Genomic DNA, 26073 nt, shown 5'->3' with positions numbered 1-26073 from the left:
CCTAGCGAAGGGGGCAGGAGCTTGGCCTCAGGCAGCACTGGGAGTACAGCACTGGCTCTGGGTGTGGGCAGGGAGCAAGAGACTGGCAGCACAGCCCGGAGGGCACAGCTGGGCTGGAGGCAGTGTGAGGCCAGCAGCCTCTGAAGGCAATTTAATTTCTCCAATGGATAGCCCTGCAGAGGACACTGGAGAAGCAAGGCAGTCCCCAGGATCCTCATTGGATGCCAGCAGGAATAAAGGCATTGCTTTAATTGATAGTACAATGAGGCAGCACTGCAATGAGACTCAGTGTCACACTCAGCAGTGGGGGCTGTGCCTGAGAGCCTGTGAGCAGGGGTACCATGGACCCCATGGGATTGGGGACCACCAGGGTGCAAGCAGCCTCCCTCCCCAAGGGCCATGATGGCTCCCTGGCACAGCCATCCCAGTGCTGTTGGGCTGTTTCCCCAAAGCACACTGAGTTAAAAAGGGAAAAAAAAAAACCAGAATGAGCTCGGGAATGCCCATTTCTGCAGTGCAAGCTGGAAATGTTTCAAAATTAGCTTTGCATTTAGTGAGAACTCCGACTGCCCTTTAAAACCAATGGGGCAAGAACTACCTGAGCTATTGCATTATGAACAGAAGATCCGGAGCGGTTCGGACTCTTGGGAAGCACTGTGCTTCGATTGCGGATGTGAAAAGTGCCTCTCTGTGACATGGAACACAGTGACCAAGGGGACAAGGGCAGAGCTCACCTCCAGCTCCTTCACCTTCTGCGTTTCAGGGGCTGCACGTCCCTCCTTGCTCTCCCCCTCCAGTTTGGGGCTGATGCTCTTCCCCTTGGGCGCTGCGACAGATGGCTCCGCAGCAGCTTTGGGCAGCGGCTTCTCCTCTGCTAGCACCAGTGGCTTCTTCTCCGGAGCAGGGCTGGGGGCCCTGCTCTGCTCGGGTGCCCGCAGGCTCCTGGCAGGGGAAGGCTGCCGTTCAGGAGGTGCCACCGGCTCGGCAGGGACCGGTGCCCGCTGGCTGGCTGCTGTCGGCTGGTGCCGAGGGGAGCCGCTCACGGGTTGCTTTGGCGCAGGCATCGGCATCGGGGCAGGGTCTGCCAGGCTCCCTTCCAGCAGCCTCTGGGTTTGGCAGTTCAGACACAGCCATTCGTTTTTCTGCAGGACACGGAAAGGAAGCATCATGTTAGAAATCGGTGCCAATGGGGCCTCCCTTTCTCCGGTGCCCAGCAGAGATGGGCATCACGGTGAGCCCTGGGATGGCAAGGTTCTGTGCTGGCTCTGGCCCCATCACCAGCAAGAGCACAGATCTCAGCAGTCAGTACGCCATGGGGCTGTGCCTCACTATGCTCTGATGACCATCAGAATGTTCCATTCCTCCCATCTTGCCTTAGGGTGAAAAGTCCTAATTGCGGTTTGTGACAACACAAAAATCATTCTTGCTTTTTATGCCCCCTTCTTATCATCCTGGAGGAGTTTTAATGAGGAAGACTAGATCTCTTGCAGACTACACCAAAACACCTTCAGCATCTATTCGAGGGGGAACGAGCCCAGTGTGAACCTGCCTTTGGCTCCAGGTGTGCTGCCTGTGGGCTGGGGTGCTTGGCCCTGCCTGCTCTGTGAGTAAGAGCAGCTGAAAAGTCCACTGGAAATGGGGAGATGCATCTTATTGGGCTGCTGTGCGACTGACCGCACATCAAAGCAATGCATTGGGCATCAGTAGGAATGCACTGGGCATCAAAACAATGCACTGGGCATCAAAGCAATGCATAGGGTATCAAAGAAATACACTGGGCATCTATAGGAATGCACTGGGCATCAGAGCAATACACTGGGAATCAAAGCAATGCATAGGGCATCAAAGAAATGTACCAGGCACTGAAAACAACAGCATGGGGGAAGGCCCAACCAAGACAATCTGGAGGACAGGTTTGGGTCCCCAGGGGGACCCCAGGTTTAGGTCAGACAAACCATGATGCAAATGCCAGCACATCACAACCCAAGTGCCTGCACTGCTGGTGGGTCCCAGCTTCTTGCTGCACTTTGTTTTCCTTGCTACAATAGAGGCCTAACAGCACAACCATAATGCTCGGGGATCTTTTTTTTCTAGGTTATCAGAAAGTACTGGCTACACAAGTATGTGAAGAAAAAACTTCCCAAAGATATCACCCCAAGTACACGCTGTGCGGAAAAGAACAAGGCAATCTCATTGAGCGAGGCTCTCAGCAAGAGCCTTCATTTCATGACCTGGAAAAAACAGCGTGCAGCTGGGGCTGTAAGAGAGCCTGCAGGGAGAGGCAGAAGCCCTGCTCAGGGCTCACAAGCACTCTCCCACTCCGAGTCCTCAAAGGGCTATTTTTACCCTCACAGGAATGTCCAGGAATAGGGCCCTGACGTTTGCTTCACTTTTGATGTTTCATCATTTTAAATCTTCTCTCTTTTCTCGGCTCACAGCCATCTCTCCCCATTCCCCAGGTAAGCCTTTCCCCCTCCCCACAGCCCCCTCTCCTCCGCCCGCCCTATGCAGGAGCATCTTCAGAAAGCATCAGGGTTGCACAGGGCCATAAAAGAAACCCTTCAGCACGGTAATATTTAATTACTGCTTAATCAAAGAGAAAGTCTAATTAAGGGGCAAGTGCAGCCTATTGTATCCTAATGATTGCATTTGTCTTCTTTTATTTCAGAGCTAGCTCTCATCATGTTGCCTCTGAATCAGATCTCCTTGCCACGCTCTGCTCTATAATTATTTCAGGCGGCAGAAGAAAATGTAATTGTGTGACACAAATTGAATCCCTTCCTCACAGAGACACTCAGCCCTGCGTTTTTCTTCCAGGAATCCCATTTTCCTTGCGGAGCTGCTCACGTGGAGGGGCAGGGAGGGCAGGTGTGATGGGGATGGCACAGCTGCTTGGCCCCTTTTGGGGCGATGCAGGCCATGGGGAATGGGGAGCTTAGGGAAGGGTCAGGTCCCACCTGGGGTGGTGCCTTCGTGCCCATGGGCTCTGGCCAGCATACTGCAGGGATAGCCACGATGGCAGCCCCTGCACATCCAAAGTTCAGCCTCCAAACCCAGTGCCTTGTTGGCTCGGGGCTGCCCAGGCAGAGCGGCGGGTGCTGTGTGAGAACAGAGGTTTGGGTGGAGGTTAGGAAAGGCCCTTTGGTGGCAGTGGTGCCGCCCCAGGTTGCTCACCAGGTCTGAGCTGGACGGAGCCTGGCTGCCCTGTCCCCGTACCGATGGCCACCCTGCACTGGGGACCCCACAAGCGCTTCCCCAGGGGCAGGGGGCATGCAGTGGGGTGAAGCTTATGGGATCCCCAAGATCAGCTGAGCATGAACCCTGCCACAGGAACCGGGGGGCTCATGGGGCCCCACACCTCCTCAGCTGCCACCAGCTTTGCGCAGCTGCGATGGCTCAGCTCTGCAGGGCCACACTGAGAACCAGAGAAGGGAACGCTCTCCATTAAAAATAGCCCTGCCAGGAAGATTGCAGAGCCACGCTGAGCTGCCCGTCCCCAGCAGCGAGCAGAGAGGCTATGGCACAGGGAGGGGGCTGCAGCTGGCTGGGCTCAGCCTCTGCTCCGGGTGAGATGTGCCAGCCGGACTGGGGCACCTCTGCTGTTCCTCCTCACCGACTGGGCAGTGATTGCAGCTCCCACGGCCCCTCTTTAGGCTGAGGGGCCCATTTACCCTTTAGAGCTGGCAGCCGCTGGCGGCTGGCCAGAGCAGCGCTCGCCAACCCCTGACGGGCTTTACCAGGCCATTGTTTTAATTTACTAATGGGCAACGACAAAACGGTAATTAAGGACAATAGAAGCCTTCCCGCATCATTTTGGTCATCGCCACCGCTTGGCAACTTAATTAACTGCTGAGTCCCCCAGCGCCGCCGGGTTACGTTCCACCGCGAGCTCCAGCAGCTGTGCCAACACAGCCAGCCCTGGCATAGCCCAGCGCTGCCCACAGAGCCCCTCCTGCACCTCATCTCGGAGCTCTGCTGTTATTTGTGCTCCTCAGCATTATTTTACACATTCCAAGCGATAGATATTAAAATACCGGCACAGAGGCTGCACAAAATCAGATAAGTGGCGCGAGGTAAAGTATCCTACAAGCCAGATCTCATCTCCCAGCATTACACACAGCGAATATCCCACGAATATTTCATTTATTTGCTGACAAGCCCTGCGCAGGGCTCATTGTGATGACAGATGGGTGCCTGGGAAATATGGAAAACACTTCTGCTACCTGAATCAAGATCCAAATTAGCAGCAAGAGCCTTGCAGAATGGCTTCTCGAGCCCTGCTCCATCTCAAGGATCTTTCTCCCAGCTCCTTGCACGTGAACACTGCCGTAATTCATTTCGCTCCCCGGATGCTGCTGCCCAAATGCCAGCTAATGCTTCTTCCCTCGGTTTCAGCTCATTGGCACAGCTGAATTCTCCAGAGCAATCCCTCCATGGGCTGCATGCGATGCCCCTCCATGTGTGCCAATGAGTGCCTCCTCGGGTGGGAACCAGTGGAAAGGATGAGCCCAGCATGCACTGTGGTCCGAGCACCCGCAGGGGCTGCGTGTGTACCATCCCTGCCCAGCACTTCCCCCTATTTAGGGTTGGTTCACGTGGTGAGCAATCGAGTGGGCAATACTCCATTTTTGGGGATAGCAGATGAGTCCACTATCTCTAATTTAAATAATACAGCTTGGGGTTTCCTTCCATCTTGTTCCAAGTGCTGCCTTCTCAACCAGAAGCCCCACAAGGGCTGGGAACCAGATGCTCTTCAAGGTCCCCTCCAACCCAAGCCATTCTATAGGGCAAGTTTCTGCCCAGTTGCCAATCTCCCAGTGTTTCTCTGAGGAGGAGGCAGGATCCCCTGCTTCCCAGCTGCATTGTGCCCCACGCACAGAGCAAACACAGCAGCACGAAACCACGGGCACCGCTGTCTGCGCGTCCCTTGGCAGAGTCTATTCTACACTAATTGGCTTCATTAATGTGAACCGGGTGAGCATCAGTGCCACCACAGCTCACAGATTAGCTCAGCCAAAAACCACTGATGTGGTTTTCATCACTAAACAGAGCATTTGACTGCACAGTGGAGCAATGCTCCCCAGCACTGTGATGTCGGCACCCATCCCCAGAGCCCTCCCAGGCAGGGGGGATACAGTCCCTGCCCGGCTCTTCTCCAGCCGCGGTGATGTAGCATCACACTTGGCACAGCAATAATGTGATTAAAAGCGGCACGGGGTAATCTCCTTGCCATCACACCTTGATGCAGCTTCTCCTCCCCAGGGAAAAATCACGGGTGGGGATTTTCCTTCCCCGTTTCTGCCCCTACGCCGCACCCGCTGGGCAGTGGCAGAGTGGGCCAGCAGAGCTGAGCAGCCCTCGCCGTGCCCGGCAGCGCTGGACCGCAGCCACCGCCACGCACCGCACTGACCAGCAAGGGATTAATGCAGCTGAAAGCCTTTGGCTGATGAGTAATAGCGGCGCTCCCTTCGCCTTCCTTCGAGGAACGAGCACGCCCATGCCAAGTGCGGCTTACTGCGTGCCGGCACCGCGGGACGAGCCCAGCAAGCATGGCCACAACAGGAGGGACAGCAGGGAAGGGCTCTCCCAGCGCACAGGTTGGCCGTCAGCACCACCTCCATCCCTTTTCGGTGTCATCCCTCCTTCTGTAACTACCTGAGCGGGAGCACCTGACTGCTAACAAGTAATTACTGCTACCATCAATTAGCACCTTATTCCCAAGGCAAAAGCCGCTTGACTCAGCATTTCAGACCCAAAAATCCAGGCCACGTAGCCTGGCAGCATCGATCTGTGCCCTTGTGCCCCTGCAGCCCGGGTCTTTGCACCGTGACAACCCAACCTCACCAACGTCCACCTCAATTCTCTGCTCCCCACCCACTTCGCACCCCTTCCCAAAGCAGCTCGGCTCCCTGTGCCAGCAAGCGCCTTCTGCATTTTCCGTGCTAAAAATCTTCTCGAGTCTCAAGAACGTGTTTCTAAGTTAAAAGATTTAAACTATTTTCCAATCAAGTGAGAGTATTTCCAAACGAGACGGGTTCCAAGTTCTGGGTGCTGCGTGGGCTGTGTGAAGGGGCTGCTAAAAACGGGTACACAGCTGTCTAAAATTTTGAAACCGGTGCTTTTGGGGAATATATATAGCCATCCCTCCCCACTCAACATATTTCCTTCCAGTTCATTAGATTAAAAACACAACAACAACAAAAAACAAACAACCAAACAGCCTCAGTCAGATATTGAGTTAATTTTGATGCTCTTGGCTCATCTAGAAGCCCCAGGACACATCCCAGGGCTGCGGACGAGCATCCTTCTCCCCTGGGAAGGGTCCATTTGATGACACTGCTGCGGTAACACGCACATGCAGCAGTGCAAACAGCTGCTGCAGAAACAACATCTGCGTGGTGCGGGGAGGCAGGGCGGCCCGGGGACAGCCTCATGCCCCAGCTCTCGTGGGACAGCCGAACTCTCATGATGGAGCTGGGAGCAGAAAAGCCATCTGCCAGCGTGGCCAAGGGTGGTGGAGGTGGATGCAAGAAGGTTTGTGTCTCTACGCAGTGGGAGAAGCCAAATGTGCACCCGGTGCTGCGCGTGGCTCTGGACAGCAGCAGGGCAGCGCCATGGGCACGGCTCAGCACATTTCGGAACAGCCAGAAATACACAGTGCCACAAAAGAGTAAGAAAATTATGAGGAATGAGAGCAAGGCTGAGATGCTGAAAGCACTTTTTTCCTCTCTTTTCACTAAGCCCTACTACGTCCTCCTTTTTTTTTTTTTTTTTTTTATCTTGGAGAAAGAGCTAAATTAACTCCCAGCTCAGTTCCGAGAGACTGAATCCAAAAGGATGAAGAATTAAGGAGATTTTCTGTTCACAATAAAACACAGCCAACGGCATTAAATCAGAAGAGGGCCTGGTCTGTTTTTCAAAGATTAGCAATGGCTGTCCCACGGAAGACAAGTTTGTATTTTCCTCTTTTCCTCTACCGTGATGGTTCTGGAGCTGCATGGGTCATCTGTAGACCAGCCTCTGTGAAGGCCCTGTGAAACAGAAAGCCCCCAGAATGCTGGGGACTGCCATGTAGATGCACAGCACTCATTCCTGGGGAGGTTTTCCTGGTGCTGGTGGCTGGAGCTGGCACTGCATGGCCATGGAGGAGGAGCACGGGGAGCTGAGCACAGCCAGCAGGAGCAGGGGAGCTCACAATAGGAGGACAGGAGGAGAACCACTGCCTGCAACAGATAAAGGCTGAAGAGAGGAAAGAAAAAAAGCCAAAATATGATTCCTGATATGCAGGTAGAAGACAGCCCATGAAGTCCTCTGGGATACAGGCAGAGTGCCACAGGCATGAGATGAAGGATGATCGTGTATACGAGGCTAACAGCTGCTGGAGAGGCAGAAATGTATCATGCTGACTGCTCTGGGCAGGGGGGATGCAGAGGTGCTCCAAAGCTCTCCCGTTGAGTGAGCTAAATGCAAAGTACCCTGCTCTGACACATGCAGAATCACAGTCTTTGGGATTGGAAAAGGCCTTCAGGATCAGCAAGTTCAACCATCTGCCTGACCTACCTGACCTACCAGCCCTGCCACCAAACCACGTCCCTTAGTGCCACGCTCACACATCCCTTCAATACCCACAAGGGATCAGGACTGCACCAATGCCTTCAGCCACTGCCAATGCTTGGCCATCCTCCGTGTGATGAAATTATCCCTAATATCCCACCTAAACCTCCCCTGGTGCATCTTGAGACCACCTTCTGCCACCCTTTGCTGCCCCTTGCTGGAGCTCACTGCAGACCAGCCCACGATGAGCGCTGTGAGTGAGAAGTGCTACCGCCCCGTTGATGCCAGTGCTGCCAGAGCTGCTCTCATCTCCTCAGCAAGTCTTGAGCTACAAGTTGAGACACTGAAACCCAGCACAGAGGGGGGAATTTATCCCATCCCCATTAACAGAGCGGTAATATATTGTTCATTTCTGTTCAAATCGATCTGAGCGCGCATTGTAATTTACTCTGCAAAGTAGCACTCCTTAACCAGATTTATCAGCCTGCCAGGCAGCCTTATCTTTAACAGCCCACATTATCAGGATGTATTTCTCAGCCAAGGTTAACAGTAGCGGGAGGATCTCCACACACTGTCTGCATACCAATAATTCTGCTAGAATGCCCAGGCATTGGGCACCACGGAGCCCTGCTCACAGCTCCCATCAGGGCATGGGCACAGCACTGGTGGGATATGTTTTCATGGCCACACTGCTGCTGCACACATATGTCACCATGCATAAGTGTGATGAAGAAACCACACCTCTCTGAACCCGGATGGGGGAAGATTTCAAGTCTGCAGCCAAATAATGCCTGCAAATAGAAACCTAGCAAAACTGCAGAAAAGAAATACAGTATTCTTTTTTTTTTTTCCCCACTAGACAGGAGGATAAAAATCCTTAAAAAAAAAAAGAAAGAGAGAGAGAGAGAGAAATCTTATTTAATCAAAACCTTGGTTTTTCGCAGGCACTCGTGGTGACTAAAACACCCAGCCACCCATCGAGCAATTTTCTGTCTCTGATAAAAGCTGATTCAAGCTGTTTGATTGCCCTCCTCTGAGCTGCGCAGGGCTCCACATATGCCAGGCAGCAGCCATTCACTTGCAAACCAGACAAAAACCTGCATCCTGCCTTGCAGACCCCAAACTTTGCAGACCCTTTCTTTGGGTTTGAGCCTCTTTCATGACCACGATGACCACGAGCACCTTCGAAGCACGCTGGGGAACTGTCTGTTCCGTGGCCCGGAAGCTGAGGACATCACAAGCCAAATACAAGGTCAGGTTGCCCAGGGCTCCATCCAAGCCTCGAATGCTTCCAGGGATGGGGCACCCACCACCTCTCCAGACAACCTGTCCCAGCTCCTCAGTGTCCTTTGAATAAGACATTTCTCCCTCACATCTCGCACAGATCTCCTCTTTTTCGGTTTAAAGCTGTTCCCCCTTGTCCTCTCACTATGATACCACACAAAAAGTCAGTTCTCCTCCTGCTTATACGCTCACTTTAAGCACTGCAAAGCCACAATGAAGTCTCCCCAGAGCCTTCTCTTCTCCAAGCTAAACAATCCCACTTCCCTCAACCTTTCTCCAGCTCCTGCCTTCCTTTCTTTACCTTTATCTTCTATTTCTACACCCTTACTTGGCCCCTGCCAGCATTTTTACCCTGAAATACTCCTATTCCTTGATGACTGTGAGCTTTAATTTCTGTCTGATCCCATTAAATGACCATTTTTTCAAAAAAGCCTCTGCCCTGCTCCAAGCTCCAAGCTCACCAATCCCAATTCCAGCAGCGCAAGTATTTTAATGAAAGGAACTACATTTATGGAATAAATCAAGTGATAAGCTTGAAAAATTAACTCTCATAATCTTTCATACTTGTGTACAGGTCAATAATCTCTCATACCAAAAGGCTCAGAAGCATTCCAGAAACGCAGATTGCTACAGCAAAGATGCATGAGCCATTTCACTCCCCACATTACGCACACCAGCACCTCTCTGTACTTCAGTCTTGCATGCTGGAAGACCCCATGGCCATGGGGGGCACACGTGGGATCCCACAAAATACCTACAGAGGGTGTCTGCAACTTGGGGGGTCCCACATATTTGTCATCATCTTCAGAACAACCTTATGTAAAGAACTTGCTTTAATTTAACTTAATAAAAAATAGGTTATTTCTTCTCATACCTAGAAATCAAGCCAGGAGCTCAACTGAAGCATCCTCTGATGCCATCAGAAGTGTTTGGGAACCCTCATTACCCCCTGCTCTCCTGCACACCGCAGCGTTGATGGGCACGAAGAAGCCCAGTTGACGGCAGATGCCCAAAGCCAGGGCTGTTAGTTCAGCCAAGACGAGAGAAAATGACCAGATACAGCAAAACGAAGCCAAGAAACCAAACCAAAATGAAATGGTGCTATCCACACAAAATGCTTGTTAGCACTTTTTTAACCACGTGGCCATTTTTGCTCAGTTTAACATGCTGGAACCTCTTCCTTCCCCACGCGCTCCATGCAGACAGGGCCACATGCAGGAGCTCGGCTCCCTGCAGCCACAGGGGATCTGAGCTGAGCAAACCCTTGAGGCGAGGCACCCAGTGTGCTTTGGTGCTCCAGAAACCTGCTGCTCTGCGCCGGGCACGTGCCTCCGCCTCCAGCCTGCAGCAAGCCCACGTGCCTTCAAGCACTGCTGCCTGGCTCTGCTTTGCTCGCCTCTTCCTGACGCGCTATTTGCTCCCAGCAAACAGATGACTGCTGGCCACGCTTCACAGTTTCCAGCGAGTTGGGAAATTACATAAAGATGGGAATTTCACACCACTTGCGGGTGCCGAGCCCTGCCGTGCGGCGCAATGCTGCCTGCTCACCCAGCTCCACCGTGTGTCATAGCCACAGCCCTGCTCCCATCCCTGCGCCCCAGTGGCACACGTCTTCCCCTAATCAGGTCTGCAGTGAGAACGTTTGTTCCAAGCCATTGCAATCCAGTGCTCCTCTGCTTCAGCAGCACTGGGAATCAGGTGGTCTGTGCCCCCCATGTACCCTTAAAAACATGGCAGTGCGAAAAAAAAAAGAAAACACCCAAGCAAGCAAACTCCAAACGATCACAAAAGCCACAGAGCAACGCAGCTGCATAAGACCGGGCTGGGGAAGGAGGAGCAGCAGGGAGGGAGTTGATGCTGCTCTCTCCCCTGGCTGCGTTTGTGTCTCCCCCGTCAGGATACCCGCAGCCCTGGGGGCAGCAGCTGGCCCCACACCATGGCATAAGTGGTCGAGGGAGAGGTCCTGGTGCTGTGCTCCTGCGCTGAGCTGCCTGCAGCCCCATGGGCCGCGTGGGGTTCCTGAGCACGGCACAGCGCGTCCATGGCACGGCCTTATTTTAGTAGGCAGAGCAGATGGCGGTGGGAAGAGAGTGGTGCAGAGCAAGAGTGGGGAGGATGCTTCTGCAGTGAGATCTCAGCTCGGCTGGGGGGGTTCACCGCGTTTTCATGGCACTGCCAGGGGGAGCGCTGAAGGCTGGGGTGGGAACTCCAGGCACGGAGAGCAAAGATGTGGGAGAAGCATGCCCCAGTTTCCAAATACCGCATCGCAGGAACAGCTGCCGTTGGCTCAGCACAGCCTCGTGGCGAGGCACAAACAGAGAGACCCAAAGAATCCTCGCCAAGCGGAGGCAGAGCTCTGGGAAGGCTCCCAGCCCCGGCCAGGAGATGCCCTGGCTCTGCTGGGCTCCCCCCCTTGGGCCATCTCCAAGGCTGCCCCCCGTCCCCTGCAGCCACTGGGGTGCTCAGATCCTACTGGGATGGCACAGAGGAGAGGGAACGCAGCGCTTACCGCAGCCGCACGGCGCCGATGGGAAACAGCAGCAGCTGCTCCCTTAAAGCTGCTTCTGTTCCAAGCACATGGAAAACTGTTTAAGTTGCAAAGTGTCATCGGGGGCTTTTGGAAGCAGGTTCTTAATTAGCTGAAACTATTTGCTTTTGTGGGTGAATCGCTTCCAGAAGCACCTAAGAGCCTTTAGCAGCAGGAGCACCCTCAGGAGCGAATGGCACCGCTGTGCTCTGCCCCCACAGCCAGCTCCCCCTGGACACACACGTTCTGAGACAGCATTTGGAAAGGAGTCTGCTGTTCCCTCCTGCTGCTCAGGAGGCTCCCTGGAGTTTCTGGAGCACTCGTGCATGCTTTGCCAGGGGAGTAGCAGCTGCTGGGTGCACTGCACACTCCCAACCCACCCCATCCCACTCCCACACCCACTGGGGCTTTGCTTGCAGCACGTGCCCCCTCTGGGAATTTTAAGCAAGAGATGGGGAGATTTCAGGGATTCTCAGCCTGAGTGCCTCCTGTAGCTCGGCACTTGCACAGGATGAGTGCCTGCATTTTGCAAGGGTTGCATCAGAAACTGTGCTCATTGCCCATCCTGCCTGCATCTTGGTTCAACACCACGGTTACCAACTCTTGGCAAAGCAGGAAGGAAGGAGTACTTGTGGATGTTCTTTTCCAACAGTGCCAGCATGGCCAAAGGCCACGCAAGGGAAGGCAGCCTGCCCACGGCACTGCTCTCTGCAAGCTGCTGCCTCATGGCACATCCCTCATCCAGCTCCTGGTGCCTGCCCAGGGCTGCCTGCAGCAGTGTTGGCAACACTAATAATACACATTCCATACCCTATGCGTTGACATGCTGTAGCACACGTGTTTTGCTCTGGGGACACTGGGCTGGGAGCTCGAGAATCCTTCCAGGCTGCTCACAAGCAGAGAAACTCAATAAAGATCATCCATGAAAAAGTGCAATTGCTGTGGGATCAAGTGCAAGCATCTACGTGGATGCCTCTGCTCCTAACTGCAATCCTTTCTGTTAACAGACATGCCTCCCTGCCTGCCCCTCCTAGGCTTCTGATTACTTCCTTTCAACCTCATGTACAAAATGAGACTTTATGACTCTGAACAAAGCAAAACCCGAACCCTGCCAGTGCCAGGTCCCTGGATGCAGGTGTGCCAGGGCCTGGCAGAAGGAAAAGGGGCCACGAGCGCCTGCAGGGCTCCAATATCTGCAAAAGGTTGGCACACAGCTTGCTGCACACCTGAGGGCTTCCTTTGAGAGAGCAGAAAAGCAGCACGGATAAATCACAAAGCAGTTTCCAGCATTCAGGGCTTTGCCAGCCAGCACCTGCACCCAGTCCCTGCCAGGGCTTCCTACCTCCAGGAATCAAAGGGGAAATGCTTCCCTTTCAACTCAGTGGCAAATGGCAACAAAAAGACATTTAATTAAATGTTTCCAGCCAGCTCCTGACCCGCACATCTGACAAATTACCCATGAGGCAGCCTTCAGCTCTCCCAGATTCAGGATGGTTTGGGATAAGAGCGATTCCTATGAGGAGAGGAGAGAAGGTGGGCAGGGCAGCAGCCCTCTGGCAGCCCACATGGGCAGCTGGCACAGCAGCAGAGCACTGCAGCCTTGGCAGGAACGCATGTCCCTGCTACGAGCTCACAGAGGAGGAGGAAGCCAGCACTGGTGCACCCCCAGGCCATCCAGCACAGGCTTCTTCCACCTCTGGGTCCCAGTGAAGCCCAACACGTGCACATCCCAAGCAGTAACCCCATCATCAATCGCCGGTCCCTTCCCTCCCCATCCTTTGATTCCAGGGGCCTCTGCAGGATATGGCTGCACAGAGCTGCTGGGCTCGTGAGGAGAAACAGGGCTGGCTGGGAGGTGGATGGGCACCAAGAGAGAAAGCGCAGGATCTGCTGCCACGGCTGGAAAACCGCAACTTCTCTGCAGTCCCCAACCCGAGCAGAAACACAGGGCTACAAAGCCAATTAAACGCTCGATTAAGTGTCCCAACGTGTTCCCACACAAAGCAACAACGTGGCACGTCAAAAAAAATTAAAAGAAAAAGAAAAAAAAAAAAAAAGATAAAGAAATGAGGAAGTGCCAGGTTGTGTAATGGCCTGAGAGCACATCAGGATAATCTGTGCCTGCTCCCAGGGGATGGCAGCAGGAACAGCCAAATCCCCGCACCACCTCAGCATGAATCGCCGCCTCCCACTGCCTGCTGAGCTCTGCCCGGGGTGGGGTGAAAGGGAGATGATGGATCCCTGGGGCACAGCCTGCTGGGGGGCTCTGAGCACTGATGGAGCTATGGGTGACACTGCAGGGTGTGGGACCAGATGGCCCTTAGGGGTCCCTTCCAACTCAGACACTATGGTTCTGTGATACGGAATGCTGCTGACCCATGGGAGCACCAACGCTCCAAGCCTGGCCCTACACTTACATGCTTCCACTCAAACCAAACCCCATGCAGGGTGCTACTGCCCTGTGGCACAGAGCTGGGTGACAACACGGGGCAGCAGGGCACACCTCCTGGGATGCAGCACAGTGCAGGTGGCAGCACCACGAGAAACAACAGAGCTACAGATTCAAGAAAGGCACAGGCTGAGATGGTTTTCCAAGCAGCCACAAGCTGGCAGTGGGTCCAACAAGGAGCTCAGCATCTGCACTGGTCCTGGAAGCCCCAAAGCACAGCCAGCAGAAGATGGGTCTACAGGAGGGCTCCGCAGGAGTGGTTCTGCAGGAGAAGCAGTAGCAAGGTGCATTTTGGGACCCCACTCTTCATTCAACTGGATGTAACTCAGACCCAGCCCCATGCTTTCCCATAGGGTTTGGGCAGCAGGCTCCAGGCACTCGGGTTAATCACAGCACATTAAGCGGCAGAGAAAACTCCTGAGTCACGACAAGCTGTTAATTACCCATCTGTAAAGGGATTTGCAGGCTCAGATGGGCAAAGCCGACTTCCATGGTGCGTTGTGGAGGTGGCTCTCTCATTGTGACTCCAGCTCAGGTGCTGTCCTACAGCAAGCTCCCAGCCCCATAATAACATCCGGGAGGACAAAATTTGGATGTGGTGCTTGGAGCCTAAATGCAAACTCCTGTTGGATCTGGGTGCTGTGCAGTGGGGACACGACTCCATGGGAGGAACCCCCACGACACCTACTGGGGGTCACAGCCTGGTGCTCAGGGAGCAGCCTTCAGCAAAACCCGCTGCAGCTCCTGTTTCAAGCTGCTTAATTAGGCAAAGGGGCATCGTGCCATGCTCCTTTAGTAACACAACATGCACAGCTCGTTTGTTCCTTAATACAAAACCACTGGAGTCAATTGGGGTCAGCTGGGTGACCAGGAATGCGCCACACGGCATGGGGCCACTGCGCTCCAAGGAAGCCCTTGCCAGATCACTCAGGATGGCAACGGCCTCACAGCCTGCCTGCCTGCCATGGAAACCTGCTCCTACCTGCACAGCACTGGGCTGGGGGAGCTCGGGAGCTCCTCAACATGCCGGATCCGACGTGGTGGGAAGAGCACCAGGAGCTGCTGGCAGGAGCTGTGCTCCTGGAGGAGGTGTGACGAGGTGGGAAGCGGCTCCAGGCACCTGCAGTTCTGACAGTTCCCACAGAGAACTTATTTAAAGCTGGTAAGGCGAGCAGGCGAGAGAACCGCAGGTCAGACACGCATTCAGGCTCCTTCCAGCTGGTGGCCAATGGCAGCACAGGACAACACAGCCCACACCTCCTGCAGTGCCACACTGACACCGACCTGAAGGTATAACTCCCCATCCCTTCCTGGCCACGGGCAGAAGCCCTCCGTGATGCAGATGCAGAGGAGAGCCAGCCCTGCTGGAGCAGCCTGCAGCTCACAGGTGGGATGGATGCTCAGGGAAAGGAGCCTGCCCTGCTCCCTTCTCACCTGGGAACACCTGGAAAGGCAGGGTGCCATTCCCTCAGCACCTCAGCAGGGATGACCTACGTAGAGCAAACACTTGCCCACAGTGACGAAGCAAACACTGCCCCGGGTTGTTTTTTTTTGCCAACCCTTGAATGCTTACATGGATCTTCCAGAAAAATACAACCGCATGCAGCCCATCTTCAGCACCGTGACTCAAAGCCTTGACTGCCTGCAGTGATGAGGGAACTGCATTTATGGGAGATGCGTTCATTTAGCGCCACTTTGCTGCAAAACTCCACCCTTCCTCCAACAGACACAACGTGTGGCCCGTGCCCTCTCCTCCTCCCCGTGCCCACGACTCACATTTGGAGGCTGGGGATGACAGCCGTGCCCAGGCTTCAGCAGTGCAGACAGACTGCCCGCCGTGCCCTCAGCCGGGGCTCCTCTCCGTAGCTGTCATGCAGCTCCCAAAGGCAATTTGCAAGGTCCTAATGCATAAAGCAATTAATGGGTCAAGTCTCGCTACTTCAAAGAGGGAGCTCTGGATGAATTTCCAAGCTTGGGACAAGCTCCTGTGAGCTGCAGGCGAAACACTTACAGGATCAGACCACAGAGCTATTTTCTGAGAAGATCAAGCAAACCTAAAGCCCGGCCGTATTAAAAGACCTTGAAGTTTTCTTTCTCTTTTTTTATTTTCTTTTCTTTTTCCAGAGCAATTTTGCTACAGCTCCAATCCCAGCACCCAAAATGACACCACTTTCACACAGCTCTCCTATAAAACAGGCATTTGGCATTGGGAAAATGGTGCTTTTCCCTGCAGCCCCATGGCACGAGCCTGTCTGGGACTCGACTTTTTGGAACAAAATCGGTTGGAATGACAAGTGGAGGACTTTGCTCACAAGGAGCACGGCTGCCCAGCAATCTCAGTAGCACAAATGGGTGCTGTTGCTGGCATGATGGCATGCAGCAGCCTTAACCGGCAGCTCCGGGAAGAGAATAAAAGTGCTGCGTGTAATTGAAACTGCAGGGAGGAGTTAGGGACATAAAATGTAATTACCCGCAGTGGAACAGAGCCAAGATTAGCAATCCTACTTCTGATCACTGAAAGTTCCCCTTAACTTTTTGCTGTGCTGATGGTATCGGCTTTCTGCCTCAGCGCTTCCAGAAGCAGCCCTGGGCTCCCATTCAGTGAGTCCATAAAGAGTGAGGTGAGGGTCTGATGTTCAGCCACGGGTCTGCAGGGTTCCCTGTCACCAAAGCAGGAGGAAGAGGTAGGACAGTACACAGAGCCCTGACAACAGCACGCCCCTCTATGGCCATGCGTGGCAAGGAGGGGTGAGGGTGCTTTGGGAGATGCTCCGTGATTCAGAGACCTCCTGAACCAGGGCTGATAGGTCTGTTGGACCTCAACCCTGACTCGCATCCACACAGCCCCATCTACACCTCCATGTCCGTCCTCTCAGCCCTCTCCCTCGCATCGCAGACACAATGGAGAATGGAGGACAGCATGCTCCAGTGGGCCAACACGTGCCCTCAGCTGCTTCCAAACCGTGTGCAGCCCCAACCTGCTTCCCCTGCGCCCTCGCTACTGAGCAGCAGGACACGGCCAAGGAGTGTGCCTGGAGCACCAGGAGGTGACTCGTCAGAGACTCTGGCACAGCACGACAGGACCTACTTGTATTTCCTTGCCCCATCCGCTGACTCCTCGATCACCTTCCAGGAGAAGCAGGTAATTTCTCATGGCCTTGAAGGGGCTGCCCCCACATGACCACCCCTTGCTCCTTGTGTGAGATCACTTTAACATCTGTTCTTTATGAAACGCTCGCTGCAGACAAGCAAAGCCTTACCAGGCAGCCCAGTCCCTTCCACCCTCACAAACCAAACCAGCCCACGTTCAGCAACGAAAGCACACGGCCCCTTACCTCCACCAGGTGAGGCGCGGGGTTGAAGCCACACATGTTGCACACCTGCTGCCGGCAGCTCGTGCAGGCGTTGTAGTTGGGGGGCTCACCGGAGCCCACATTGATCTCGGCCTTGCAGAGGGGACACAACACCCTGGCTTTCGGCACTTCCTTTGGCTTGACGCCCGGCTCCGTTTTGCTCGGCTTGGCGGCCGGCACGGCCCCGACCCGACCCTGCGCCCCAGCGGCTTTGGGGCCGGCTTCCTTGCTGGCGTCGCTGAAGACGATTTTTGGAGGCACTTTGCCAGAAGTCTGTGGACTGGGAGCGGGGGCCTCCGGCTGGACGGACATGAGCGTGCTGGCCTGGGTCAGCAGGGAAGCCCCGAAGCCGAAGAGCTTCCCTGTGAGCCCCTCCTGCTGTTGCTCCGCAGCCCCCGCGCCGGGGGCCGGGGCTGTGGGTTTGGGGTCTCCCACGGCCTTTTTCTGCTCGGAGGAAGAAGGCTTTGCTTGTTGGTGCTGCGGGGAAGCCCACGCCGCCTCGGGAGGAGCGGCAGCTTTCGGCTGGCCGTGCTGCTCCCGCTGCGGCACGGCGCTCTGTGCTTTGGGGGGCTCGGATGGGGGGATGGCGGCGGTGCCAGGGCGGGCGCCGGGCTGGGTGGGCGCCGGGGTCTTCTCCTGGCCTGCCGGGAGCTTGGCCGGGGAGTGGGATGGAGATGGAGACGGGGAGTGCAGCTGCTGCTGGCTCTTGGAGCGCGGGGCGGTGGTCATGTCCATTCCCAGCGCCCGCTGCATCTGGCAGTTCAGGCACAGCCATTCCTTCACCTGCGGGATGAGAGGAGGGTAGGGATGGTGAGCAACCAAGCAGGCAGGGCGAGGCCAGCAGCAACACACACGTACCACCGGGTTCATGGCTAACAAGTGCCATAAGCAAAGTCCTCTGAGGCTGTATGAACAAATCGTCAACCTCCCCCCACAAAAAAAACCAACCAAACCCACATTTCAGCACTGTGTTTTTCACAAAAGTATTTTGCAATCACAGGGAACAGACCCCATCTGTCACAGGTACAACATGCCTGTGCTGAAGCAGGCTTTAATTAGCATTGTTTCGCTTCCAAGGCTTCTGCCACGCAGCTCTTGCTAGAGATGAGGCTCTCATACCCCTCCCAGCGCTCGTCTGGTGGAAGAGGGCCCTGCATAATGATGCAGAACAAGAGGAGAAGGCATGGCAGCCCAACTTACCTCCTGCTCTGGCCTCACTAATCCCATGGAGCCTCCTCCCAAATCCTCGCCCCGAAAGGCAGAATGGGGACCAGAATGAAGTCCCCTCCAGGAGAGCACAGGGCCTGCAGAAGGTCAGGGATGCTGAGGGTGGGGGGAACAGCTTCTCTCCTCACCGGGCAGGCACAAGGCCAGCCTGGGAGCAAGAGGTTAATTCTCACTCTTGCAACGATGAACAAGAGGATGCAAATGAAAAATATAGTGCTCCCTGGCTAAGTGGTGATAAATGAAAGGCTTTCCCCCCTTGAGAGACATTCCCGGTAACATGCCAATGTCTGAATTAAGTTAATTAAAGAGGCTGTATTAAAGTTGCGAGCCTTCTGAAACGAGGAATCCCCAGGATGCTCAGCAGCTGTGCAAGTATTAACGTATAGCACAGTCTGCAGGGTAACCATGCCTGCAGATTGCTCCAAGACAAGCAGGTATGGTGCCAAACAGAGCAGAAGTGCTCCCCAGCTCTCTGCCCCACACATGGCCCTGGGTCTCCAGCACAGCTCACTCCATTGCCCTACAGACCTGGCTGCATGTCAGCACCGAGCTCCTCTTGCTCTCTGCTGTGCTCACTGCTTGCCCCAAACCTCTTCTCTTCTGCTCCCCATCCCTCCTCTGGACCCTCAGCACAACGGGACCCCATGCAGACAGTGCTGCCCAAATCACTGTCCTACACAAACCAGCTGCACCACGCTGGGTTGCTGCAGCGACCGCTGTTTACTAGGTTTTGCCATTTCTCACTGTCTTGCTATCACCAATCTGAGCCACGAACCAAAGATGTGCAGAATTCCTCTTCTCTTTTTTTCTTTTTTTTTTTCCCCTTCTCATCCCTTGGAGTTTCTTCCCGCAATGCTATTTCAAAAGAGCAGCTCCCCAAATCCCATCAGCTTTGCATGCCATCTCCATCAGCTCTGATTAAGGGAGAACCAATCCCTTCTATTCAGGTTCTCTCTCTCTCTCCACAAAGTTCCCAGTATCTAAGAAATGCAAATCTTGCCTCTCTGTGTAATCTTCTTATCCATACTTTAAGACCCTGGGGTGAGGTAGAAATTGGGGAAAGAGATCTTCACAGCACAGAACTGCTCCCCAGCAATTGGAGGTGCCTTCTGGCTACTGCTGGCCATGCAAGCCAAGCGTGGCTCATGGACAAGCCACCAGGACAGCCCTGGGGGGCTGATGGACCCCTTGGCTGCCTTGCCTCCCCCTGTGTGGGCAGACCGACTGCAGCGAGGAGGAGAAATGGGGGAGCAATGGAGATGAGAATAGAAAGAAGTTATCTTACCAATTCTACATCCATACCGGGTAATCAGCAAGAGGAAATCTGAGTGGGGGAATCATGAAAACCACAAAGGGAATCGGGGTGCAAAGGATGATTCTGAAACCAAACCAGTCCCCCGATGGGGAGCGAGCCAGGCTGCTTAAAAGGGAATGTGACTGCTGGGCAAAATGAAGGGCACCACTGGAGGTGGCAAATCAACAGCATTCAGAGCTCAGCATCACCGGGACCGACTGATGGATGGGGATGGGAAGCTGTGAAGAGCACGAATTGCAGCACAACACTGGAACTGCACAAAAGTCTCTTGGGGTCCTTTTATCGAGAGCAGCGGGGACAAAGGCTGTCCAAGGAAGGACACAGGTTCATTAATGGATGGAGCGAGTAAAGCTGCTAATGAGACAGATAGGGCATAAGTGCGCTAATTACTGCTGGTGAACATTTGGAAGGAAGCAGGATAATGCTCATAACAAGGATGAAGCATTTCCAGCTTATTAGCAACTGAGACGAACATCCAACAACATCTACCAGCACCAAGGATATTTAAATTTGGCAGATCTGAATAATTTTGCATCCAAGAGATCTCTGAGAGCTAAGAAAGCTGCTGCGTGCCGATGTTCATCTTCAAGCATACTGAGGAAATCTTAGAGGTCTGGAAGAGTTGTCTGCTTGGATACCCAAGGCACGAGGGTATGACCTGACAGGACAGCCAGCCAGACATCCATCCAGGAGAGAAAGATGACACTGGAGTCACGCAGCAGAGAACTGAAGGGCAAGCAGATATGCCAGTCAATGTGGTTTTGAGGAAAATAGGTCAAGGCAAGCAAACTTGATTTTATTCCCCATTAAAGAGTGTAGAATTGGTATTAGCAATGAATGGAAGTGATGCCCAAAAGGTGCTTTAACCAAGCAAGGTCTGGTATGCTGACAAAAAAAAAAAGAATATCCTATAGAATGTGACTACAAGATAAGGCTATAACAGATTTCAGAGCAGATCTGGAGGACAACAGGGGCTTACCACTGCTTGGGTACCCCTCCACCAAGCTCCCCATCACCACGGTAACATCACCTACAACAGCGTCTGGTAGAGGGATAAATAGGGATGCAGATGGGTCCTGCATGAAGAGCGATGCTGGTAAGCATGGAGACAGCTCAGTTCCACCTCCAGCAGTGAAGGAGCCCTTCCAGAACCACAACCAGTGCCATGCCGACATTTTGAAATGATGAGTACAACTCCACAGAGGATATGGGCCGGATCTGTGACAGGGATTCTAGGAGAAAATGTCTGCAATGGGAGAATTAAAGAGGTCGATCTTTTTGCTTTATCAAAGAGGAGATGAAGAAGTGACTTGATTATGGCATTGAGCAGAAACAATGTCAGGTACTAAGAGGTTCTTAATTAGGCAGAAAAGAGCATGAAAAGAACGAACGACTGGAAATGGAAGCCAAATATATTAAGCATCATTTTTAACAGCAGATGTTTCTAACCATTAAAGCAAATTATACACATGCTGCTGGGCTCGGTACAAAGCTCAGGGAGGCAAAACTTACACAGCCTTTCATCTGGAGAGGATTTAGTGCCCAAATCCATCCTAGCTGTGAACATCGGAGCCATCCAGCCCTCACCGGCGCTTGGTAGGAACGTAACCATGGTGTGCATCCATCTGCCTCCCCAACGTGAACATGGGGCAGGGATACGTAGCACATGCTGGCTGTGCCACAGCTGATGGAGACACCGTGCTTAGCGCTGGCTGATGTCCAGCTGCCATCCACCAGCACCCCAGGTCCTTTTCAGCAGAGCTGCTCCATCCTCACTTTTCCCCACCTTGTATCAGTAGCTGGTGTTGCCACAACCCAGGTGCAGACATTGCACTTGGATGTGCTGAACCTCATGAGGTTCTCCTGGGCTCACAGCTCAGCCTGCCCGGGTCTCTGGATGGCGTCCTGCCCCTTGGGCACGTCAACCACTGTACAAGCAGCTTGGTGTCATCCGCAGTGAGCAGGCTGTTTTGTTCTCTAGAGGTAAGACAATACAGCTCCGAAAGCATCGTCCGCGCAGGGCGCAGACTTTGCAGCACACAGGAGAAGCCTCAAAGTGAACTGCAAGCAGAAGGACTTCTCAAATAAATGCCCAAGACTGTCTTCAAGCCAAAATTTAGGATTATCACAGAGAATAATTCTGTGTTCACTGCAAGCTGTCTATTTGAAGGTCACACAGAACGCTGTCCTACTGCACAAGCAGCAGAGGACAGGAGAGCATTAGATGATCCTATTTATGACTTAGGAGACCTGAGAGACCAGCCCTGTGCCACAGGAACCCTTAGATCTGCTGGGAGCACAGCTCATCCAACCCGCTGCAAATGATTATTTTAGGCTGGGAAGAGCAGTTCCCCAGTCACCCCCAGTGGGGTTTGTTCATTCCCATCTGAGGTCAGCCTCTTACACCATGGGGTGCACAGCCAGCTGGAAAGCACAACGTGCTCATGGGAAACAAGAGAAGAAAAGGAATGGGGGCTAACTCCAAGTTGCCTCAAGCACTTGGTTAGTAGTCTGCACAGTCATGAAAAACCACATTTGGAGCCAGCAATAGCCAGCCTCCAGCAGAATGCCCTCAGCTGCAGGAGCCCCAGAGCCCCATCTCCTGCAGCCAGCCCAGAGGGGCACAGCTCCTTCAGTGCTCTCCCTGGGCAGCAACACCCCCAAGGCAGTGCAAACAAAATGAAGGCTGGAATTTGGAATTGCAGGTGCTGAGCTCATTGCTCTGGAAGCTCAGTGCAGCGTGCCATGCATGGGATGAAGAGCAGTGCCACCGCTGGGTGCTGTCCCAGAGGAACGCTGCAGCATCCTGGCCTCCTCCCGGTGCTGCAGAGCTGCCAGGAACCTGCCTCAAGTGTCCTCACATGCCTCCAACTCATCAGCTCTGCTTGCAGCTGAAGAGCCACAGTCTAAAGAAATCAGCTTGTCAGCAAAACAGTCCATCTCTCTGTTACGCCCGAGTTTTGCTCGTTTCTCCTACAGCAGCACAGGGACAGCCTATAGCACAGGGCGCACAGCCCGCTTGCAAAAGGCTTGTAAATCATTCCCTGGGGGGTTGCAGCATGCTGCTGCGCCACTGAGGGCTTGGTCGGGGGGGAGCACACACAACAGCTCTCTCCCTCTGCAGCACAACGAGCAGCCCTGGGGCCAGCAGGCGAGTGCAAGGCGCCAGCACCACGCGGATGTGCACAGGGAGAGGCGTGGGTTGGAGCTTGCTGGTCACATTCCAATGCATGCTCACACAGGGATGCAGCACTCTGGAGGGGCCGTGCAATTAGCAGCGTTTGGGCATTTAATTGACAAGGGATGTGTCCCCGATGTGCTTTGGAAAAAGGCTGTCCTGTGCGTATCCTTTTCTTTAAAGACAACAAAACAAAGCAAACCCAATCCTCGGCACTGCTGCCCGGGAGGGGAAGCCACAGAAGCCACCGAGCCACAAGCAGCCATCCTGCCAGTGCCTGCCAGGAAACAGCCAGCCTGTGCTGGCGAGAGGGAGGAACAAACCCCCAGACTCATCTCCTCTGCTGCAAACAACAGATGGGAGCCCACATTCATCCAGAGAGCCAAGCTGGGGAATAAGACGGTGCCATTTCATCCTATTAGTCATTTATTAATTAATTTTCCCCTAAATAAGCCTCTTTCTCTGGTAAGCACCTCCCAAACTCAGCTAATGCTTCAGAACTGTCAGAAATCACAAGCGGTTGTCATCTCTGCTGTAAACAGAAAAGGAAAGGGTGGCAGAGTGGATGTAACATGCTCCTGCTAGGAAATCACTGCTCACCTATGAGCACGACTGCAAAAACGCTGCCCAGAGCACGTTTTGCCATCGCACTGAGCCCTTCCATCCTGGGGATGGCTGCCCCTCTCTGCAGCAGGAGCCACGAATGCCCCACTTCCAGCCATTCCCTGGTAGCACTGCGTGAACTTGGGCACTCAGCCACTTCCCAGTCCCGCCTGGGAGCACAACACAATCTCAGGGCTGTCACGCAGGACGCAGTGAGGCCACCGTGCCACCGCCAGCCCTCCTCACCCACAGCACCCACCCTGGGCAAACGCTCCAAAAACCCACCAGCAAGCAGTGCTGGGACTGACCTCGATCCGCCGTGCCGCACCAGGCGGCGCTCCCCCGGCGAGCTCCCCATCGCTGCCGCCCGCTCACTGAGCACCAGCCCTGCTCTCCTGCCCACAGCAGGGTTAAAGGCTGGGAGGAGAGGAAGGAGACCTCTGGCCGTGTTCTGCCCCTGCCTGCGTGCCGCTGCCGCTCCACCCTGGGTGCAGGGCCCCTCGCTGTGCAGCGCTGCCCGGCTCCACGCGCCCGCAGTGCTGCTGCCCCAGGCGAAGGGACAAGTCCTTCCGCTTCATTAGGGAATGTTTCTTGTGCGATTTGCTGCCTCACTAGCTCCTGTTTAGACAGCCTTTGTTCCCCGTCCGCGGGAGCACACGAAAGGTAGGGATGTGCTCGGAGGCTGCTTTCCTCTGTGCGCGGTCGGGGGGAATGGCAGAAAGCTCACCGTGGTCTTTAGCCTGGTGAGATGGCAGCGTGGACGTGCTTTAAGTGCAGCCCCGAGCCCTGAGGCTGCAGAACCTCAGTGCAAGGGCACAGGAAGCGTAATGGACGGCTCTGCCTGGTCTGGCTGCCATTACAGCTCCCTGCAGCAAGGCGGCTCGCAGTTGGACGCCTGCGGGTCCCCATCACTTGGGCTTCTGCACAACCAAAGGAGCGGTCCAGAGGAGCCTGGGGACATGGGGGCTCGTGTTGGTGCTCAGGCAGGGCATAAATAGCCCAAAGCATCCTTAGAGAGACACCGCTCTGGGGCCTCCCATCCTCTCCATATGGAAGTGGCCAAGCTGTGCCCTCTTGCCCCAGTGCAATATGCACCTCTGAGTGAACCAGCTGGAATGAGCATCTGCCCCCGTTCACAGCAGGGGAGTTGGACTAGATGACCATTAAGGGTCCCTTCCAACTCAAATGATCCTACGACTCCATGATTCTATGAATCAGTATGTAATAAATGCACTTACAGCATTTAAGGCCTGAAGATAGGCAAGACACTGTACAATCTCTTTACATACATAAACAGATTTAATTGCACAATTATTCCAGATAAACACGATAAGTTCCCTGCCATGAATAATTCACAATCCAGCTAGCCACACCATCAGCAAAACACAAATCTACAGCCATAGGAAAGAAAAAGCAAGAGGTGTGATGGTCCTGCAATACCCCAAAACTGATAGGGTTTCTGCAGTAACACTTCCCCCCATGCCTGGAAGCAAGCTTTGGTCAACAAGCACGTAAGAAAAGAGCTCTGCAGGGCAGGAAGCCTTCAAACTTCTGTGGTCTGCCTTGGGCAACCAAGAAACTTCAGAAGGGGAACAGCAGAAACCTGAGCAATAGTGGCCAGATGTGTGTGTGTGCAGTGGTTGGAGATGGGGGGACGAGTGGTAAAAAGAGGGAAAACAAGAGTTAATGATGTGAGAACCTCAAGCACCCTCACTGTGACGTACTAACTGTCTTCCTACACTGAGTTCCTCACGGTAGCGAATGATTCTGGGTGAAAAGGTCTACTCTAGAACTGGTAATCACAAAGCCAACCAAACAACCAACCCAATCAACCAAAACCAAGCCAACCAACATAAAAATCCAGCCCAACCAACATAAAAATTCAACCAACACCAACTCAACCAACTAAAACACTCCACTAACCAACAAAAACCAACCCAACCAACAAACACCAACTTGAACAACCGACCTAAAGCAAAACCCAAACCAGCCTCTTGTTCTCTAGCAACGGCCAAAAGAGCAGCAGCACGTGCTACCCGTGGTTGGGCTGATCTTGTCAGAAACCACTCACGTGGCCTGTGCCCTTGTTTGGATCCCTGTGCTGCTTAATGGATGCAAATACCGAACAATTAGAAAGCCACAAAGTAGGACTGGTGAATTCCCCTCCTGCTCCTGTTGGGTACCTGGGCTGCACAGTTCTCCCCGGAACTTTCACCAAGCGACCACGATGCAGCTACAGGGCTGCAGAGCAGCACGATGGGGCACAGAAGGCTGGAGGAGCCACCTTGGTGCTGCAGGAGCACCGCTGGGGAGGGAAGGTGCCAGGACTCACCACGCTCAAAGAGTAGAGCTGTAGAGCCCCATGAGGTGGGACTAGAACGAGATGGGCATTCAAAAGAAAGCATCCCACACGCTCCATAGGATTCTCCATCACGAGGTGGGAGGCACAGGGCAGGTTTCCCCATCCAAGGGGCCCAGCCCTGCCTGCTCTCTGCAGCACCCTGCTTCTCCCAGGAGATGCTGCTGGCTTTGGGTTGTACTGACATCGGGCTCGGCTCCAGCAAACCCTATGCTGAAGGCTGC

At 54.0% G+C, this 26073-nt stretch overlaps 1 protein-coding gene across 1 annotated transcript in view; it reads right to left on the bottom strand.

The window, feature by feature from the left end:
* Positions 1–26073, bottom strand: part of BSN (bassoon presynaptic cytomatrix protein) — a gene marked incomplete at its 5' end in the record, with an annotated part of 44429 nt that overhangs the window by 10577 nt on the left and 7779 nt on the right. Inside the window, 2 exons of the mRNA XM_042809207.1 lie at positions 735–1142; positions 17150–17950. Coding sequence (XP_042665141.1) covers positions 735–1142; positions 17150–17950 — 1209 coding nt within the window. The remainder of the gene's footprint in view (positions 1–734; positions 1143–17149; positions 17951–26073) is intronic.

The sequence above is a fragment of the Centrocercus urophasianus genome, unplaced genomic scaffold (assembly GCF_019232065.1).
Source record: "Centrocercus urophasianus isolate 14NV4802_14NV808 unplaced genomic scaffold, USGS_Curo_1.0 seq_1115, whole genome shotgun sequence".
NCBI classification, from domain to species: domain Eukaryota; kingdom Metazoa; phylum Chordata; class Aves; order Galliformes; family Phasianidae; genus Centrocercus; species Centrocercus urophasianus.
Note: the sequence above shows the minus strand (reverse complement) of the source record. Positions and strands in the feature narration are given on the sequence as shown.